At 43.7% G+C, this 13,383-nt stretch overlaps 1 protein-coding gene across 1 annotated transcript in view; it reads right to left on the minus strand.

The window, feature by feature from the left end:
- The window catches only part of LOC145345358 (CUB and sushi domain-containing protein 1-like), a 1,850,124-nt gene that overhangs the window by 541,357 nt on the left and 1,295,384 nt on the right, over positions 1-13,383 (minus strand). The window contains exon 11 of the mRNA XM_080193174.1: positions 12,201-12,313. Coding sequence (XP_080049300.1) covers positions 12,201-12,313 — 113 coding nt within the window. The remainder of the gene's footprint in view (positions 1-12,200; positions 12,314-13,383) is intronic.

Genomic DNA, 13,383 nt, shown 5'->3' on the forward strand with positions numbered 1-13,383 from the left:
TTGTCTGCAAATGCTCCACCACTGTCTCCACGGGAATTCACATAATGTACTTTTAATATTGATGGTATCCATAACAGATATCAGCTGTAGCAATGAATTTTAAAAGTTTTATTTAATTCTGTATTCAAACTATGGGTGGCTCCCCCCATCTCCCACACAAAAAACTAAGTGCCCAATGGGTAGGAGTACGGGAGTCTTTTCCATCCAATTGTTGCCAAACGTAGTGCATCTGAGAATCCTTCAGGGGATTTATACCGGTAAGGAAGGGGGGAGGGGGAGTAGGCTATTCCTACTCGAGGAGCCAGCGACAGACTACAGAGGGGGGGTTAATGCACATCTGTCAATTTCCCAGTATACTGGCATTGCCTGGTGCTCACTGAGTAGTGCCAATGCCAGGCTGGCACTGTACAAGGGGCACCCCCTGTCCTCACCCGATGTCCTTGGGTGCCTCAATGGCCTCTAGTCCCACCAGTGAGGCCATCATGCCTGGGGTCCCGCTGCTGGGGACCAAACGTGACCCCCATTGGCGTCGGCCTGATTAATTGAGTCCCGGACTCATGAAAGAGATGCAGAGCAGCTTCTACTTATGGTAATCAGCCTCGCACTGTTCTCCAGTACACGGCTGTTTACCTCATTAAAAATAGTGGACCAGGAAGATCACCTACGGGTGTCCGGCATCCCTTTTTTCCTTCCCCCTAACATTTCCTGGTTTGCTGTGCTACTGGAGCAGCACAGCGGGCCAGGGGAATCAGACCCTTTTTAAAAAAATTATTTTATAGTCATTACCATTACAATGTACTTATCCATTTTAAATACATGGCATGTTAAATAGTTTTATAATAAACTTACAAATAAGTTGGTAAAGTAAAACTTCTCTTGTAGTCTCCTGTATTCAGGAAAAGAACCCAACGCTCTTGTATTTTTTGAAAGTGGGAACACTTTGCTATACGTTACCCCCTGATCGGCAAGACCTCTTGTTGGCAAGAATCATTGCTCGACCCATGCAACTGGGATCAGACGTGATGCCCATATCGGGAGGGGATTGGAAGCCACTGATGTCACCAAGTGGTTGGGGGGCATGGCTGGGCTGTGCCCCATTGAGTTTAGGTTTGGTTCCATACACCCCTGCCTCCACCTCCCTCTGTCAGGAAAATTGACAGAGTATGGGAAGATTGCATGGGGCATTCACCCAAAAAACCAGAGTGAAGTTTTTTGATTTTCAGAATTTTATACCCTTGGGCAGATCACCCTTTCAGTAAGTGTTTGTTGACACTTCCCTAAGGTCTGAATGAATTCTTGGCTGATTTGAAATTACCTTCGTAGGGAGAATCAGAGTTCATGTTTTATTGACAGTTGAGGCAATTAAAGGATTAGCTGTCTTTGACATGGGGTATGAATACAAGCTTATTTGTTTTTATAAGAAATTAAGCGTGAGAGTTTTTTTTAAAGTTCAATGGACTTTCTTGGGCATATTTCTATTACTAATTAATCTGCATGGTGAAATCTTTATTAAAGCTTATTTATTAGTCACAAGTATGGCTTACATTAACACTGCAATGAAATGATTGTGAAATTCCCCTAGTTGCCACAGTCCAGCGCATGTTTGGATCAATGCACTGAACCAACATGTCTTTTGGATTGTGGGAGGAAACTGAAGCACCCAGAGGAAACACATGCAGACACAGGGAGAACATACAAACTCCACACAGACAGCGTCCCAAGCTGGGAATCAAACCCGGGTCCCTGGTCCTGTGAGCAGCAGTGCTAACCATTGTGCCACCGTGTCACCCTTAAATCTTATTTCATCTCTTCATGGCTCCTGAGGTCTCCCCAGAGTGGATACTGTGTTTGTGGTATGGGTATATCAAGACTCAAGTTGCATGAGTTGGGTGCACACATTGACGTATTTTAAAATGGAGGGGATGAAGGGTCATGATGGTTGGGTGGGGATTAGAGATCCAAATATCCAGGAACTAACCAGCGCTCCTCGGCACTCAGCCTCCCCTGTCGCTACCTACGCTCTACTTCCATGGACAGAAGGTTTCTGCAAAAGACTGTTAGATCTGGGGGCTTTTTCTGAAAAGTGGGCATGTCAAACCAAAAGGTTTGGGAACTTGAACTATCTAACTGATTCACGAAAATCCGGGTCCAAGAGTACAACAGTCAATAATGCTCTGGATGTCAAAATGGTGTTGGACAATTAAGCAACTCACTTGAGGAGGAGACTCCACAAATTTACCCATCCTCAGTGATGGGGGAAGCCCAGAATAGCAGTCTAAAAGATAAGGCTGAATGATGTGTAACAATCTTCAACCAGAACCGAGTGGATCATTCATTATCTCGTACTTCACAGATGTCAGTTTATAGCCAATTCAATTCACTTCATGTGATATGAAGAAACGATTGAAGGCAGTGGATACTTTCAAGTCTATAGGTCCTGACTCCAGCTATTGTACTGAGGAGTTGTGCTCCAGAACGTGTCATCCCTCTTGCCAGTACAGTTCGAACAAAGACATCCACCCAGTAAGTGGAATATTGCCCAGGTATGCCATTTAAGCAGAACAAATCTAATCCAGTCTATTACCATCTCATTACTTTATTCTCAATCATCATCCAAGTGATAAAAAGGGTCATCAACAATGCTATCGATCGGCACTTGCTTTGCAATAACCTGCTTACTGGGGCTCTATTTAGGTTCCAACAGGGTCTCATTATAATCTTGGTTCCAACACAGGCAAAAGAGCTGAGTTCCAGAAATGAGGTGAGAATTTCTGTCCTCAATATGAAGACAGCATTTGACCGAATGTGGCATCAAGAAGTCCTCGCAAAACTCATGTCAATGGAATCAGTGGGAGAAAACTCTCCACTGGTTGAAGTCATGTTTAGCACAAAAGAAGATTGTTGTAGTTATTGGAGGTGGATTATCTCAGTTCCAGGACATCACTGAAGAAGTTATTCATGATTGTTTCCGAGGCCCAGTGATCTTCAGCTGCTTCATTAATGACCTTCAATTCATCCAAAGGTCAGAAGTAGGTTGTTCACTAATTATTGCTCAATGTTCAACACCATTTGTGAATGCTCAGATATTGAAGTCATCCATTTTCAAATGCAGCAAGTCATGGACAATATTCAGGCTTTGGTAGACAAGTGACAATTAACATCTGTGCATTACAACTGCCACCTGGGGTGGGGGGATGGTTAGTCATTTAATACTGTGGCTACAAGAGCAGATCAGAGACTAGGAACTCTGCAGCAAGAAACTCAGCTCTAACTCCTCAAAGCCTGTCCCCACTATCTACAAGCACAAGACTCCACTTGCTCAGATGAGTGCGGTTCGAACAACATTCCAGCTGCTCTGCACCATCCAGGAAAGAGCAGCCCACTTTTTTGGCACTTCATCCACAAACATTCACTCCCCCTACCACCAACACACAGTAGTAGTAGTGCTTACTATCTATAAGACGCATTGCAGGAATTCACCAAGCCTCCTTCGCACAAACTCACAACCATTACATCTGGGAAGGGCAGCAAATATATAGGAACACTGTGAGCAGGGAGTTCCCCTCCAATCCATTCACTATCCTGACTTGGAAATATAGCACCGTTCCTTCACTGTCACTGGGTCAAAATCCTACAATTCCCTCCCTAACAGCAGTGTGCATGTACCTAAACCACATGATCTGTTGCAGTTCAAGAAGGCAGCTCACCTTGGAAACTGCTGCATTTCCCAACACTGGCATTGCAATACGGTCTAGAATTAGGAATAAGAAAGCATCTAAAATCCCGATCATTTCAATTTCAAGACTTGCACTTCTGCCCATCTAAGATATCAATTCCTGAATCATTCCCCACACCTTAACCACTTTAACAAATGGTCCCCCATCTCTTTCTATTCCTTAGCTCAGTACACAGTGCCTCTGATATCCATTTGCTTGTCTCCATGTCTTTCCCTGCAATCATCTTTCCAGCTGTTAAACTTCCTTCTCCTTTTCCAGGTCTAATCCTTACTTCCTCCACATCTTCACCTCAAAGCAAGCAGTTCCTTGGTGCACTATGCATTCAATTTGCCTGATCATTCTCAGCATCAGCAAAGAAAGCTGAGTTTCTTATGTTGTCTTGGAATGTTCTCACAACTGAACCTATGAAGTATGACTGTTGAAGTGAGAACACAAATGACAAGGAACTGCCAAAGGCATGAAAGCAGCTTGGATAAAATTGAGTTTTGAGAGTTAGAGAAGGAAGCATAATTTGGACGGCACGGTAGCACAGTGGTTAGCACTGCTGCTTCACAGCTCCAGGGACCTGGGATCGATTCCCGGTTTAGGTGCGGAGTTTGCACGTTCTCCTCATGTCTACGTGGGTTTCCTCCGGGTGCTCTGGTTTCCTCCCACAGTCCAAAGGTGTGTGGATTAGGTGGAATGGACATGTTTAAATTGCCCCTTAGTGTCCTGAGATGCTGAGGTGAGAGGGATTAGTGGGTAAAATATGGAGGGATATGGGAGTAGGGCCTGGGTGGGATTGTGGTCGGTACAGAATCGATGGGCCGAAGGGCCCCCTTCTGCACTGTAGGGTTCTATGGTTAAGACGTGAATTGACTATGGTGATAAAGATTGAGAATGAAGCACACCAGCAATAGGAGAATATGCAGTCTGAAATCAAAGGATTTTATCATTAAGTAACAAACTTTGGAACAACCAGTTAATTTTAGAACAGACAACTAAAAAAAAACTGGCACTGACCCAAAACTTAATTTAATTAATTGTTTCCCAAGCATTTCTGCTTCCTGCTATCTATAGCTTTAATCAAGGATCTAAATGAATCAGGGACAAAATGAACTATTTAGTTGCATTATTTCACTGCAAGCTATTAATTGATTTCATTTACACTTAATTAAATATCAAATGATATCAGAACTAATCATCTTAGGTCGAAACCTCTTCATGTGAGGTTCAGAGTCACTTGCGTATCTTTTTCTTGTCTGCAATTTTTTTTTCACCATTATATAAATGATTTGTGGCTGTGTCTTCGGGCATCTAACATTCAAGTGCTGCTAATGAAAGTCCATGACCTCAGATAAAATTCTGCCACTTCTCTTACATATTGGCTTGAGGCTGGAAATAATAACGTAACCCTCAATGTGAATTAGACAAATGTGGTTTAATGTAGTGGTAGGAACAGTCTTATAAATTCATGCACACTTATTGCAAAGATAAAATATGCCAGTTGGGACTAGTTGTGAGCATTGTATTTCTTGAGGTCTACTGCCCCATGTAGATCAAAGCTGAACCCTGATGAAAATGTTCTTTCATGCCGAATTCATGGCCATCTCATAATTTACAAAATTAATCTACTTTTTAAGCATAAACCAGTCATCTTAAAGTCGCCATATTTAACAGTCTGAAAAAATAAAATTGTAAGAGACCCACACTGGTGGAATTCATGCTTTCCTGATAATGGGATGCACATACTTTGCCAAAAAGGAATACTGCACTTAGCCAAGCTCAGAGGGCATAAAAAGGGCCTGGTAGATTCAAGCCTGAGGGATGCACAAGACTGTGTCGTGTCATTGCTACAACCTGAACAGGTAAAACCCTGATGTTTACCTCAATGGTAGCTCTCTTTAAATGTGATGAATCTCTCTTTAAGCAAGGCAAATCAACAGGTCTTCAGAGTATTGCAGACCAACTTAATTCAATTATCAGACTGCTGGCATTGGCACAGATACAAATTTACATTGCTACAACTGTCTGTTGAGAAACCCCAGATACTGCCTATTTTCTTAGGTGCCACATGGTCATGGATGGTCATTAGACAAACTGGGTAGCAGGTACCAGGAACTCCAGGTTGGGAAATGAGAGCAGAGAAAAGTTCTGGTTATGTTTGAGTGCAGTGCATGGTCAGCCACCGATCAAATTTAATTGATCTTCCTGTGAAGAAACTGAGGGTCAGGCTCATAGACTGTGCAAAGAGAGTTTATCTGATACGACTTCAGCTCAAAGCATGTTCTAGTGGATGAGAAAAAGGCAAGGATATAGATTTAAAATAATTTGCAAAATAAGCAAATGTGATGTGAGGAAAGTTTTTTGCACACAACAAGTGGTTCAAATCTGAAAGGACTGCCTGGAAGTGTGGTGTAGGCAGGTTTAATAGAGGCATTAAGGACATTAGATGGTTATTGGAATAGAAACAGTGTGTAAGAGTACAGGAAAAGACGGGGAATGAGAACAAAATTATGATGCTTGTTTAGACAGCTGATGCAGGCACAATGGCCTGGGGGCCTCTTTCTGCACAATAACAATTGGGCGGCACGGTAGCACAGTGGTTAGCACTGCTGCTTCACAGCTCCAGGGACCTGGGTTCAATTCCCGGCTCGGGTCATTGTCTGTGTGGAGTTTGCACATTCTCCTTGTGTCTGCGTGGGTTTCCTCCGGGTGCTCCGGTTTCCTCCCACAGTCCAAAGATGTGCGGGTTCGGTTGATTGGCCATGCTAAAATTGCCCCTTAGTGTACTAGGATGCTTAGGTTAGAGGGATGAGCAGGTAAAATGTGTAGGGATATAGCGGTAGGTGGGACTGTGGTCAGTGCAGACTCGATGGACCGAAGGGCCTCTTTTTGCACTGTAGGGTTCGATGATTCCAATTCCGTGATTGTGAGGAACACAGAGAAGAATCAAGATTACATTCTACTTTGCACTGACTGGACTTGTAACTGGACCTTTCATGCCAGATACCCTGATCTTTTTTAATAATTCAAGGGATGTAAGTCTTGCTGGCTAGGCCAGCATTCATTGCCTATCCCCAAGTACCCTTCAGAAGGTGGTGTTGAGCTGCTTTCTTGAAATGCTGCAGTTCAGATGTTGCAGGTAGACTCACAGTGCTGTCTGGGAGTGAGTTCCAGGATTTTGATGCAGCAACAGTAAAGGAACAGTGACATAGTTCCAAATTAGGATTGTGGGTGCCTTTGAGGAGAACTTCCAGGTGGTGGTGACCCCAGATATCTGCTGCCCTTGTCCTCCTAGATGGTAGTAGTTGTGCGTTTGAAAGATGCTGCCAAAACAGAGTTCCTGCAGTTCATCTTGTAGATTGTACACTCTGCTGCAAATGTTTGTCGGTGGTGTAGGAAATGAATGTTTGTGGATGGCATGCCAATCAAATGGGCTGCTTTGTCCTGGATGGTGTCAAGCTTCTTGCGTATTTTTGGAGCTGCACCCATTCAGACAAGTGGAGAATATTCCATCACACTCCCGACTTGGGCCTTGTAGATTGTGATTAAGCTTTGGTGTGTTAGGAGGTGTGTTACTTAGCCTAAGGTTTCTAAGGGGCAAGCTTACCATTGTGCCCTGCCAGCCAATGGGTGGAGCGAGCCAGTAAGATCACGCAGGAGCAGAGAAATCAGATTCATGCCTGATTTCTCGCCTCTCGCAATTTTACCAGCACCAGATATTCAGCGCGAACAGCCTTAAGTTTATTTCAGGTAGGAGGCTGAATAGTTTATTTAAATTATTTTTAAATGTATTTTGAATTGAATTAATGAGCTGGGGACATTGTCAGCTAGGCTCACTTGCCTCTGTAGCCTCACTGGGAGAAGTCCTCACCAGTGAAAATGACAGCTCATTCCTACCAACAGGGACCAGACATGATGGCCTTGCCAGTAGAACTGGAGGCCATTGTGCACCCCACCACCCCCCCGGGCAAGTTTGGAGCAAGGCAGGGTGTCCCTTGAGCAGTGCCAGCCTTGCAGTGCTAGTCTAGCACCCAGCATTGCCAATCTGGCACCCTGGCACTTCCCACTGGGCAGTACCAAGAAGTGGGGCCAGACTGGCGACAGGCAGTTGGTGATGGGGGAGGGGGTACCTGCACACTCTACATTAGGGATCAGTGGGGGTCGGGAAGGGGACAATTGGGGGCTGGCCATGGAGGGAGGGTCGGGTGAGGGATCAGTCCTGAACGGGGAGGTTGTGGGGTCGCGGCAGATTGCGGGCTCTGTTTGTGTTGGCTGAGAGCAGCAGAGCTGAGTGACAAGCCTCTGATGCTGGAGACCTGCACATGCGCAACTGCACCCTCTGCTGCCCTCAGCCAGCATTTGGGTGATTTAAGCCCCGTTCCCTCCCCCTATAGCCGAGAAACCATTTCTAAAATGTTTTTTATTCTAAGCGCATAAAATACCAGATTTGAATTCATCCAAATAAAAAAATCAGAAACTCTCCCATTTTCATACCGATTCTGGGCTTAGAATTTTTTGGGTAAGATCACCCTGAGGCTCTGACCAGCTCCTATAGCAACAGTATTTCTATGGCTAATCCTGTTAATTTTTTTTGTCAATTGTAGCACCCAGCATAAATGGGGGATTCAGCCATGGTAATCCATTGAATGTCAAGTATAGATGGTTAGTTTCTCTCTAGTCTGGCATTTGTGTTACTTGCCCCCTGTTAGCTCAAGCCTGGACATTGACCAGATCTTGTTGCATTTGGGAATGGACTGCCTCAGTACCTGCATTGTCATGAATGGTGCAATCATCAGCTAGCATTCCATCTTCTGACCTTAAGATGGAGGGAAGGTCATTGATGAAGTATCTGAAGATGGTTCAGCCTGGGGTATTAGCCTGAGTATCTCCTGCTGTGATGTCTTGGAATTGAGATAATTAACCTCCAATCACCACAACAATCTTCCTTTGTGTCAGGTGTGACTCCAGCCAGTAGAGAGTTTTCCCATTGATTCCAGTTTTGCTAGGACTTATTGATGTCAAGGACATGCACTCTCACTTCACTTCTGGAGCTCAGTTCTTTTGCCCATGTTTGAACCAAGGCTGTCATGAGGTCAGGAGCAGAGTGGCCCTCACAAAACCCGAAGAGCATCACTGAGCAGGTTATTGGTAACTAAGTTGCATTTGATGGCACCGTTGATTACCGCTCCAATCATTTCACTGAGACTGATGGGATGGTAACTATTTGGGTTGGATTTGTCCTGCTTTTTGTGTACAAGACATCTGAGCAATATTCCATATTGTTAGGTAAATGTCAGTGTTGTTGCCGAACTGGATAGGGTCCCAACAAATTCAGGGGCGCAAGTCTTCAGTACCATTGCCGGAATATTGTCAGGCCTCTGCAGTATCAAGTGCCTTCAGCTTTTTCTTGATATCACGTGGAGTGAAACAAATTGGTTGGATGCTGGCATCAGTGATGTTGGGGATCTCCAGGAGGATGCAGAGATGGATCAGCCACTCATTACTGTTGGTTGAAGATTGCAGTAAATGCCTCAGCTTTATCCTTTGCACTGATGTGCTGGACCTCCCATGATTGAGGATGGGGAAATTTGTGGAGCCTCCTCCTCCAGTGAGTTGTTAAATTGGTCACCACCATTCACGGCTGGATATGACAGGACTGCAAAGCGTAAATCTGATCCATCAGTTGTGGGATTGCTTAGCACTGTCTTCTGTTTGGCACACAAGGCATTTTGTGTTGTAGCTTCATCAGGTTGATACCTGGTATGCCTGATTTTGACATATCCTACTGCACTCTTCATTGAAACAGGCTTGATCCCCTTGATAATGATAGAGTGGGGACGTGCCAAGCCATGGTGTAGGAGATTGTGGTCAAGTGCAATTCTGATGTTGCTAATGGCCCAGAGCGCCAGCACCCTCTCCAATGCCTAAATTACGTTGCCCAGAATGGGACACAACCATTCAGTAGTGTCTGAACCAGTATTTTATAAAGGCTCACCATAGTTTCAGTAAAAGCAAAATACTGTGGATGCTGGAAATCTAAAATAAAAGGCAGCAAGTGCTGGAAAATCTCAAGGGATCTAGCAGCATTTGTGGAGAGAGAAACAGAGTAAACAGAGCTCTGAAGAAAAGTCACATGGAATATTAACTCTGTTTTTCTTTTAATTTCTGTTAGTTTTAACTAGTTTCTGAGAAACTATAACCGTAACCAACCCCCTCCCCCTCATTGGACTCTCATCTATCCCTCCCCACCCCTCCTCACACCCACGGCCCACAAACTCACCACTATACGTCCACGTACTCTCGACCTCCCCACTCCCTACAGGATTCCTCCTCCCAACCAATCAACTGCCTAGTGTCCCTCCTGAGAACACCCTCACATCCCAAACAGGGCCACCAAACTACAGCTCCACCTCTCAATTGTTCTCCACATCCCCACCCTCACTCCTACAACTACATCCCAACCATCCATAGGAATCCCCCGAGAACCCCCTGGGTTTATTCCAACTGCAACTCCCCTTTCCATCTCTTATTTACAACTCCAGCACCCCAACTCCTCAATCGCAGATTACATGTCCAAATCCCATTAACTACCCTTCCCAACTGCGACAGCATGATGGCACAGTGGTTAGCACTGCTGTCTTACAGTGCCAGGGACCCGGGTTCAATTCCCGGCTTGAGTCACTGTCGGTGTGGAGTTTCTATGTTCTCCCCATTCCTGTGTGGGTTTCCTCCAGGTACATTGGCCATGCTACATTCTCCCTCAGCGTACATGTACAGGAGCTGGAGTGTGGCAAGAAGGGGCATTTCACAGTATCATTACTGCAGTGTTAATGTAAACCTACTTCCACAGCATGCATGCACACAGGCACATAGTCTAGTGCATATAGGTTACCTACTGTTGTATCCAAAGGGAGATCTTACACAACCCATGTACTTTGCCTTGCATCTGACCACTTTTGTACACAAAAGTGTTCTCTTCTGCAAGGCGACAGCAGGCCTCAATATAGCTGGCATCTGTTGCTCACACTCCACAGGCAGTTCCTGTCTCTTGCTAAAACTCAATGCCATTAAGATATTTACAATTCTAGATAGCATCACTTGAATGATGCAGTTACTGCATGAGTTCAGCCCCCAAACATTATAGCTCCATCAGGTTCCTGAGTTTGATTTAAAGCTTCAGCCTTAAAAAGGCACAATCCTTGAAACTAACCTGAATGAAAAATAACTTTTATATGGCAATGCCCAGCTCCAAATCGTATAATGAAGTGTGAATAAAAGGTAGCTCTGGTAGTTTGTACAGCAGTACTTCCAATGAGACATTCATGTGACATGGCAAATGTCATTGCAAATCTGAAATGCAGTTTCAGTCTCAAAATACCTGCTGTTTTATGGCACTTTAGAGACCAGGCAGTTAATAAATTCAATTTTGTGCTGAATTTGGTGATCTTATAGATTGAGTAGCACTAGGTGTACAAAAATTGGCTTCAAGATTCCAGAGCAAGGAAAGGAGGGATGGGGACCATGGTTAATGCACCTTATCACTGTCCAGTGATAGTCTTAGAGAGCACATTTGTGAACTTTGGATAGGAAGAAATGCAGGCAGATTATGACAGCCACCCTTCTCATGGTCAACAGCTTATTGGCATTCAATTCTTTTCACTTACATGCAAATTAAACTACGTTCCAAGCTTTAGTGTCCCACCAAAGAGGAAACATCCTCGAAAGATTCACCCACCCAATCTTCTTGTTTTACTAAGAGCTTTTTTGTTTTCTACACTTAAATGGTATAGGTCCAACTTTTATTCTTAAGATATAGGCTCTTAAGCCCAGGAATGACTTGAATTAACCTTCTCTGAACTGCTTCTGAAGCAGTTATATAATTTTCAACTAAGGAGAACAAGACAGTACACATTACTCCAAATGTGGTTTTCCCAAGGCTTTGTACAGCTGCAGCAAAATCTTGCCACTTTCATACCATCTCAATAAATGTCAACATTCCATTGGCCTACTTAATCACTTACTGTGCCTGCATGCCAACTTTATATGAGTCATGTACACGTACAGATTTTTCTCTACCACCGAGTTCTGCAATGTTTTTCCATTTAAATTGTTCACTGTTTTTCTCTTCTTCTTGCCAAAGTGAAATTCACATTGACCCATGTTGCACTCCATTTAACAAATTTTTGCATACTCATTTAACCTGCCTTTGCAGACATTCCATCTCCTCTTGACAACTTACTTTCCTACTTTGCTTGATATTATCAGCAAATTTAACTCCCACACATTTGGTTTCTTCATCCATTTCATTGAAAAACCAAATTAGTTTCTTGTAGCCACTGCACAAATACACCACCAATGTGGGTTACTGATTTGCAAACAGTTGATTAAAGGATAATTAATGTGATTGATCCCAGTATTTAAACATGCTCCGCCTGACAGTTACTCGTGAAAGAAAATCCAATTTGCAAAGACACATACCTTGATATGCAGCCTTAAATCCCAGTGATCCAATGGTTTCATCCGACTGTAAATGCAGCCACATTTGATTGCTCATGCTAACAATCAAGTCAGGCACACTTGAACCAGTAAGTCTAAAATGAGAAAAATGCAAGCAATTAGCAGAGAAAAATAAATATTATGGTGAACTTAACAGAATTGCACAGCATTTAGTTTGCATGAAAACATAAGCTGTCACTTTATATACAGCCAATTTCAAAAAGAGAATGATAAAAACATTCAGAAACTATTCAAGCATTTAACAATTCACAGAGTATGAACTTTTGTTCAAATTTATATAAAATATAAAGTGTATCTTGCTTTATCAATTGGGGCACATTTCCGAATTGTAGGAGGTACATCAATAACTCAGTGGTCCAAGGTAAAAATCTTTTATTTTTAGCTCTAATACTCTTAAATTTGGAATGAGATTTTCCCTTTCTTCTCTGTACATTTCAGAAAGAAAGGATATTGCCCTTCATTTAACTGCAAGCTTCCACTTTAACTGAAATTATACTCAGAGACACAACAATCTGGATGGCCTCCTTCTGTGTTAAAACTATTCTATGAGTAATTGTTTTTGGAAGTTATACAGCGGTGAACAGAGGAACGAAGGGTAGAATCTCATAAACCAAATCAAAATGATTTTGGAGGCAGGACAATCTCTGAAGGTCATTGTCATGCCACGTACCAAAATAAGGTCCCACCTCCGAGAGGCTAGTAACTAATTATCAATTAAGTCCCACTTTGGGGGTTTCACAAGCAGTGAGTAAGGCCTGAAATTGAGGCCAAAACCGGGCAGGTGTCCTGGGGAAGGCAGGCTAAGTGGTTGGGAAGGCTTCTTTTAAATTCAGGTCCCTGGAAGCACGGCTGTCCAAGTGTTACAGCAGCAAAGCCACTCTATAAAGGAGCTTTCCATTCACAATGGTGGCCTAGCAGCTGTGGCCACACTTTATCCTGAAACATTCAGAAGTGCATAGAGGGTGTGTCCATCTTCAGGTTTTCTGATAATTCCCACCTATAGCTGAAGTTTCCAAATTTGCCAGTGGGAGTGCCAATACCAGAAAGCTTCCGGCCTTCTCACTGGTCGTGCTGCCTGTGCGGTCCACTCACTGCCCTTAATTGGACAGGGCTCCCAGAGGTGGACTCTCAATAGGCCACCTCT

The sequence above is a fragment of the Carcharhinus amblyrhynchos genome, chromosome 7, assembly GCF_965287045.1.
Source record: "Carcharhinus amblyrhynchos chromosome 7, sCarAmb.v2.hapA, whole genome shotgun sequence".
Taxonomy (NCBI): Eukaryota; Metazoa; Chordata; class Chondrichthyes; order Carcharhiniformes; family Carcharhinidae; genus Carcharhinus; species Carcharhinus amblyrhynchos.